Source organism: Apodemus sylvaticus, chromosome 5 (assembly GCF_947179515.1).
Source record: "Apodemus sylvaticus chromosome 5, mApoSyl1.1, whole genome shotgun sequence".
Classification (NCBI taxonomy): Eukaryota; Metazoa; Chordata; class Mammalia; order Rodentia; family Muridae; genus Apodemus; species Apodemus sylvaticus.
This window is the reverse complement of record NC_067476.1, coordinates 150,009,833-150,017,823: the sequence shown is the minus strand read 5'-3', so window position 1 is coordinate 150,017,823 and position 7,991 is coordinate 150,009,833. Positions and strand designations below refer to the sequence as shown.

Sequence of the window (7,991 nt, the reverse complement as noted above, 5' to 3'; positions counted from 1 at the left end):
ACCTTGATCTGCTGACAGCCTTTCTTCTCCCTGTCAGGGACAAGGACAAAGGGAAACAAAATAACCCAGAGCTCCAAGAGGTCAGGGTCCTGGAGAAGAAACCGGATTCTAAGAAGGCAGAGTCCATGAAGATATCTAAGCGGCAAGCATCCAAGGAGTGGAAACCCAAGCAAGGGTCCAAGGGGTCAGCTGCAGCCATGACATGGAGGAAAACGCAGAACAAGTCTAAAGTCTCCAAGACATCAAAGAGTCGTGGCTTGCGAACCAGAGCCCAGAAGAGGAAAGCGTACGTCAAGAAGCCCGGGTTGTCTTCTTGAAGACCTACCATCACAGAACTCCCATGGGGGACAGGAAGCCACTGGATATGACTGACCAGTTGGTCTGGTTTGAGGGGCTCCCCACACGCATACACATTCCAGGGCGCCGGATCATGTGCAGATCGTCTACCTTACGGTGCCTCAAGCGTTCCTGCACCCGTTTCTGCTCGGCTTCACTCTGAGCTGCCTGCGCACCAGCCATACAAGGTAAATGGCACTGCCTTGGCCAGGGGGAGATGCGGCCACTCAGCCAGGCTCATGCTCAGCTTTGGGTCTTAGTGACTGTGGTTGGCAACACTGGGAGGCTCCACAATCCAGAGAGAGAGGAAGCTATTGACCAGGACACACAGCAGGCTAATGGTGGGCTGAGGATACATCTCGGTGTGAGTCTGAGCTCTAGGGAAGATGCGATGGAACTGTGAGACCCAATATTCACCATCTCATATAAGAAGGCCTCAGGAGAGTGGGAGCTGCTGTGTCTCTGACTCCCACTTGGTCTTTAAACCTAGGAATAAGTAGCCACACTGGACTTTGCTGCATCGCCCCCCCCCCCTTTAGATCAGATCAACTCTGATTTACTCACATTTTAAATAAGACACTAAAAAGAACGTTCTTAAAGCAAAGACAAAAGAAACTCTCCCCTTCACGGGTGGAGGTCCCCATGAAAGGAAGAGGCTGACTGAATCCTGAAGTCCATGCTAATGCATTTCCCATTGGGAAAACCAGATCGTTCCAACTTGCCACAAAACCAAAGCGCCCAGGCTCTGAGCCTAGTCACTGAATAACAGCGCCCTCTAGGGGCGGTTTTCATAACTAACATGAATCTCTCTGCTTTCAGGTGGTGTGTAACACTGGATGGGAACTTGAAGTGTAAGAAAAGAAGTAGAGATCGTGCTATCAGCTTAGTGAAAGGGATAGGCAAGAAAGTCGCAAGTCTACAAATAAAATCTCCCCTATGGCGCTACAGACTCTGCCTCTCTGAGGCTGACAATCACATAAACATGGAGTAAAGGTATCCTGGGGAGGTGCAGGGAGGAGGTTGGGGGGTGTGTCTTGAGTCGGCTATCCTCCTCCACCCTCGGCTGGCTCCTAAGGTCATTTTGTAAAAGCAGAACAGAAAACCTACCAAGCTGTGTCCTTCACCTTCCCCTAAGCCCCCCACCCTTTGAGCAGTGCACACTTCCTCTATGAAGTCAGAGACCACTTGTCTCCTGGGTACAGGTGCCTCATAATGGTCCTGCAATCCAAGGAGAGGCAGAAACTTATATGCCTCTACAGCAGGCGCCACGCCTGGGCTGGTTCAGAAAGGAGGCGCCAGAGCAAAATCTACCTTTGGTCTCCTGGTTTCTTTCTATCCCATTTTCCTACGAGGAGAAAGTCATACGGGGAGCCTGCCTTGGCCAATGGTCTTCCCAAAATCCAGCTCCCCACTGATTATCAGTGCTTGTGATGTTAATAACTGGGCCTCCTGGGTCACAGATTATGGATCCTGTCCAACCACTGTAACCTTGGTCAAAGATCATGGGAAACCCAGGACAGGTGGGATAGGCAGTGTCCCACAGCTCAGGTCTAACATACGATCACCCTTGAGCCTGAGCCCTGTCTGACTGATCTCATCTGTGTCACCAGTTGTCAACAGGAACCACAGGCCTTGCACATACAACTGAGGAGATGAGTCAGAGGAACCCAGATCTCCTCCAAAGACTATAGCCCTTCTTATATTCCCCTGGAGCTGGCTTCGATGTGCCCTCAGGTGAGGCACCCAGCTTCCGCGTCACCACAGGAAAGGCCCACAGAGCCCTCTGGAGAGGCAGGCAACAATGATGAGATCTCCTTTGGGAGGGAGAGGGATGGGAGGACAACCTCACTTCCCCTCACACTGCCGCCTCCTACTGGGCCCGGCACTGCCATTTCTATTAGAGAACAAGTGTCAGCTGGTGGCATCAGGAGTGTCCCACTCTACTGCTGCTGCTTATGGGTGGAGCCCAGGGGCATCTGAGCACTCTGTGTGGCCTTCCTGTATATCACCCCCTGCCTCCTCCCCAGTCACTCCTCTCCAGCTATTTTCTTGCTCAGTGGCCTCCATTTTGAATCCCATCAACCTGGGTAAATAACCTCTCTTCAATCTCTTTCCAACCTGTTTATCAACCTGGGACCTCAGATCAGCATCCCTCAGTGGGTGGTCAGGGCACAAGCTCTGTCTTCATGGCACCCTGTTCAGAGAGGGACTCAAGTACAGGCCCCAGCGGAGAAGGCCTGGCTGAGGTGGACAAGCTATAGCCTGGGCCCAGGAGAGGAGTTGCGCTGAGGCCTGTGTGCAGAGGCTGAGGTCCGCCATGGCCTGGCGGGAGGCACAACTTCTGCCTCCCAACAGAACTTCTGCCAACTTGGCCTTGTCCCCAAGCCCTGGACATTTGTGACTGCATCCTGCTTACATCCCACTGCCCCCTTTCCTGTCTGTAATTTAAGTCTGAGCTGCTTCTGGGTTTGGTAAGATCCACTATTAGAGAAAAGAGTATCCCAGAAATGGTATTGAACTCACTCTATAGAGCAGGCTGCCCCCCACCCCCACCCCCAGACCTGCCAGCTTCTGCCTCCTGGGTGCCGGGACTAAAGGTGTGTGCCACCATCTCACTATTCAATGGTTTCTGTGTTTTTTAAGGCACACTAGCTGGGAGAGGTGGGACCTTTAATCCTAGTGTTTGGGAAACAGAGATAGAGGGATCCCCTTAAGTCCAAGGTCACCCCGGTTTATAGAGATAGCACTTGCCAAGGCTACATAGTGAGACCTTGTCTCAAAAAGAGGGTGGGGGTACCACTGACATCCATCTAGAGGTTTTGAAGTAAATAAAGCTTGTGTGGAAAGTGAGTTTGTGGGGTTCTGAAGGACTTTAGCCTTCACCTAAACTTCCCTCACAGTTCTGTGCCATAATACCCCAGGCTTGGTTCTGTTTCTCCCTCATGAGCTGCTACCTAACTGTCTGCAAATAAGGAACTAGCCACTGGTTTTCTGAGATACCCCAGTTATCTGGATCACGTTTGGAATCTGAGTTGTGTGTTGTTGAGCTGAAAAGTGTTAACACCTTTGTGGTCTCTCTCTCTCTGTGGAGTAAGTGAGACTATTTATGAGCAGGGTAAGGCAGACTGGTAAAAAGAGTCTCCTCTTCTGTAAAATGGGTACGTAGGAGGGAGCCTGCTAATTTCTAGAATCATTGGCCATTTCCTACTTTCCAGATCTGTCTACATGTGGTATCTCATGAGATTCTCGAAATAATCCAAAGAAATGAGTACAATCTGCCCTCCATGGTCCTGAGCCTTGCACACATACTTGGGTTCATGCAGCTATAGATGAGAAATACTTGATGAAGATGTCCCTCCACACTGAATCTGTAGGCTTTCCTGTACCCTGAACAATACTGTATGCTCACCACCACACTGACACTGCACCATCTAAAGACAGTTACATGGAGACACTGCAGCATTATCTTTCACAGGGGCTGGGGATAGAGTATGAGACACAATCTCCTGCCAGCCAAGCTGACCTCTACTCAATCACCCCACTGCGGTGTCCTAGTCCTCCAGCCGGTAGCATCACTGAGTAGGATGTGCTGGGACACTCAGCTCCCACGCCCCTCTCCTGACACCACACTCACTCTCCTACAAGCTGTGATGTTTGGTCTCTGACTGCTCTTTGGTCAAAAGGAAGTTACCCCAAAGCCACAGAGGAGAGCCCAAGAGACTCAGCTTCCAGGAGAGCCTTTATGAATCATGATCCCATCAGGACCTAGGAGGACCTTGGGCCTTCCCTTAAACCCCTCCCTCCAAGATGTCTGCCAGTGCATTCTGACTTCCATGTAGTCGATGAAAACAGGCTGAGTCATACTCCACCCCACCAGGGCCCGTCTTTTGGGGTTAACTGTTTTGAGCGGCAAGTGCACAAGTCTCCACACATCTCTTGAACTCAGATGTTAGTGGAGTGAAGGGAGAAGCAGGGTCAAGACTTCAGGTCTCCAGAGGAGGTTTGTTTTAGATTGCAGCCTCCCTCCTCTGGAAATAAACACATGGCATACATTCCTACATCACTCGTTAACCTGTGGTCCTTGTGCACTGCCTATCCATTTTTCTTGAATAGCTAGTGATGCTTTTAAAGCTATATTCAACCTAATCTAGAGTGATACAGTGATGAGATCTGAAGGTCTGCCGGTAAGGCTAACCAGCACTCACACATCCTACTTACGACCTCTATCGCATGAGCCCAAAGCCACCTCCACAACCCAAATCCCGAGGCTGACAAGCTCCACAGTTTCCTCATCTGTAAGACACAGATGATGGGGCTTCCAGCTGAGGTTGTCTCATTAGAAGAGACAGCCACTTGTTAAGCACCCCGTAGATGAGCTTATTAAAATGATGAACTATTATTGCTACTGAGGACTGGCGCCCATCTCTATAAACCATTCACTGTTGCTTCAGAAACTGCACACATCTTAAGGTTATAGAACTCTGTGTGTTATATGCATATTGTGTCTATAGGTTGAATGTGGGTATGGGCACATTTGGGGCCCAGTGCAGGACATACATTTTTCCCGTCAGCATCTGCCTCCTGTCTCAAGACAGGAATCTCACTCAACTGGAAACTTGTCACTTCAGCTAGGCAGGCTACCTAGCTAGCTGTGGAGACACCTGTCTCCCTGCCCTCTGGGGAATGTTATATAATTTTTAATTAGCTGCTTCTCAGCTCAGTCATCATATTACTGGGATAAAAAGAAATTTAAGCTGGGCGGTGGTGGCGCACGCCTTTAATCCCAGCACTGGGAGGCAGAGGCAGGCAGATTTCTGAGTTTGAGGCCAGCCTGGTCTACAGAGTAAATTCCAGGACAGCCAGGGTTACACAGAGAGACCCTGTCTTGAAAAAAAAAAAAAAATATCATCTTGGTTCCTTTAATAATTTTGTAATTTCCAAAAATCAAATTAGCAGTCAAAGGACACAAGTTTCTTATTTAAAAAAAATAAAACAAAACAAACAAACATAACCTATGCAGGAAAAGCTGGCACAGCCATTCAGAGAAACCACTAAGAGATGTTCCTGCCTGGAGCAAAAGACTCCACAGCTTAAGGGGGCAGCAGCCACACTCAACTGCCTAAAGGGCTCACTGCAGTCACATGCCTTCAGATTCCGTGTTAAGGAGGAGACCCACCAACACAGCTGGGCCCGAGCCTGCAGCCTGTGTGTCCACAGCCCTGGGTTCCCCCCAGGCCTCACCCTAGCTCACCTAGCCTTTGCCCAGGTGCTTTCAGTCTCAGACTCTCATTCTGCCAGCTCTGACTCCCTGCTCCACAGAGCGGAGAGCCAAGAGGCAAGAAGGGCTCCCTGTGCAGGAAGCAAAACTCACCTGAGCTATGATACTCAGCTATCTTGGACAAGCTCCAGAAACCAAAAAAAAAAAAAAAAAAAAAAAAAAAAAAAAAAAAAACCAGAACAAAGGCTTCACAAAAAATGTATGCCACAGTACACGTTCAGGTGTCACAAGTGCGTACGTCTGGAGGGGAGGCTGGGGGATGGTAGCAGTTTACACCAGGTGTCGTAGAGGCAGGTGGAGGGAAGGATAAAGTATTTTGCTTGTTTTCTTGAGACAGGGATTCACTCTAATCCCTGAGCTTGTCATGTTGCCCAGGTTGGTCTCAAACTCAGGATCCCCCTTCCTCAGTCTCCCAAGTCTTAGGGCAAGCAGGTGCTACCACACTTACTCTGGCATTTAGTATTTTACCTGGAGAAATAATTCTGAGGCCCAGGAAAGGACTAGTAGTTATTTCTAGCTCTTGTGCACAGCTGATCTCTCTAGGTCCCACAATAACACAAGCACAAGCCAAAGTGTGGAAAATCGTGTATTTATGTGCCTGGGAAGGAGAGCTGCTGGCCCTCAGAGAAAACCACTCGGAAGCAAGCTCAGGCCTTAGCAGAGCCCTCCAGCACCATTAAAATGCCCTCCCCTTCACAGAACTCAAAAGAGACAGCAAACAGAAACTCTTGCCACAACTGAGGTCCAGAAGCTGGCTGCCTGGTCATTTCTAGAGCGCAGACCGTGGCTATTATGAAGCTAAGCTGGGAGGGATGCTGCCATCTTCTCTGTCCTGTGACCTGCTGTCTGAGAACCAGCAGCAAGGCAGAGTCCATACAGGGAACTGGAGGAAGTCAGTCATGGGTTCTTGGACACACACACACACACACACACACACACATACAAACACACACACAAGTGAGTGTGTGTGTCTAACAGGGCACAGCCATGCAGTTTTCTTGTGCTCCCTCTTTCTTGTGCTTTCTGCCGTCCTCTGTCAGCAGCCTAGCACTTCATACCTACATCTTTTTCTGTGCCTATGGATCCAGAAATCAAATTTTCTCCACACAGACTCCCTGTGGTTTGGCAACATGGCAAAGGTACCAGCTGTCACAGGGCGTAAGACAGACAACGAGAAGAGTGGTTTATTCCAATCAGATATCCTTGATTTTTTTTTTCTTTTTAAAATAACAGGCTGGTGACAGTATGATGGCTCATGTGACATGGTTCCAAATCTGTCACTACCCTCCATGAGGTCCCTTACTGGCCTTCAGATATCAAGGCTTTGGCAAGGAGAGGCCATCCTTGCCTCTGTGATCATGGCTGCTACCTGCCTTTATGACGGGGCCTCACTATCTCTCCAACAGACTTCACATTTCCAGGGTTCCTCTCAGACTTGGGCCAGACCGCATCTGGAGATCTGAGCAGCCCCAGGCAATGGGGCCCAAGTGCCAGCAGAGTGTCCAAAGGGCCCAACTCTAGACATTGGATTTAGGGGCCGAGCTGAGGGGTATCTCCTTGAGCTCCGTCCGCATGCACAGGTACTCCCCGATGACGGCCATGAGTGCAATGCACACAGCTTGGACCAGCCACCAGGTCAACGCCGAGGGGAAACGGGAGCTGTAGAACCAGCAGCCCAGGAGGTGAAAGAAATGCACAGTGACAGTGAAATCCAGGCACTGCTTCCCTCGCCGGATGAAGTACAGCAAGCCCAGGGCACTGTGGGGAGAGGAGAGCAGCGAGTTGTCACTGGGTTGCCCTGCCCTTACATCAGGTTGCTGGGGAAGGGACAGTTAGGATGACGCCATGTGGTCAGAAGCAATCACAGTAAGAGAAGCAAGGTCATCCTATCAGATGCCTAGAGACACCTACTGGGTAACATCAAGAGTGGATCTGACAGAGAGAGGTGGGGTGCAGAGTTTGATGACAAACAGCTACCCAGGAATTACCCAGTACCCAGACTGCTGGGTACTGGAAAGTATGCATGGTCTATGTAAAATCAGACAAAAGCTATTTGCATCTAGGTGAATCTTACCATAGCCTGGATTCAACCCATTTCCCCACAATTCAAGAAAAGCCAGAAATCTGTACATTTCCCCACTGTCACTGTAAAGTCAGAATATAAAGGACAAGACATTGTTTTAAGTACTTCCTATGAATTAACAGCATTTTATAACTCTGAGGTAAGTGACTGGATTCGCCCCACTTGACTGATGAGCAAACTACAGATAAACTGTCCAAAGTCACTACACCAGTGGTAAGGTTCAAAGCCAAGTGAGTCTGCTCTAAAGTCTAAGATCTTGGTCCCTACTATGCTAAACTGATCCTTAAAAGATGA

At 49.5% G+C, this 7,991-nt stretch overlaps 1 protein-coding gene and 1 pseudogene across 2 annotated transcripts in view; one reads left to right on the top strand and one right to left on the bottom strand.

Moving 5' to 3' along the window:
* The window catches only part of LOC127686441 (TP53-target gene 5 protein-like), a 6,215-nt pseudogene extending 5,663 nt beyond the window's left edge, over window positions 1–552 (top strand).
* The window catches only part of Sys1 (SYS1 golgi trafficking protein), a 42,267-nt gene that overhangs the window by 31,857 nt on the left and 2,419 nt on the right, over window positions 1–7,991 (bottom strand). Inside the window, exon 3 of one of the 2 annotated variants that reach the window (XM_052184244.1) lies at window positions 6,774–7,372. The exons of the other annotated variant lie outside the window; for it this stretch is intronic. Within the exon in view, the coding sequence (XP_052040204.1) occupies window positions 7,132–7,372 (241 nt within the window). The 3' untranslated portion in view covers window positions 6,774–7,131. Of the gene's footprint in view, window positions 1–6,773; window positions 7,373–7,991 lie in introns of those variants that run through there. 2 annotated transcript variants of the gene reach the window in all.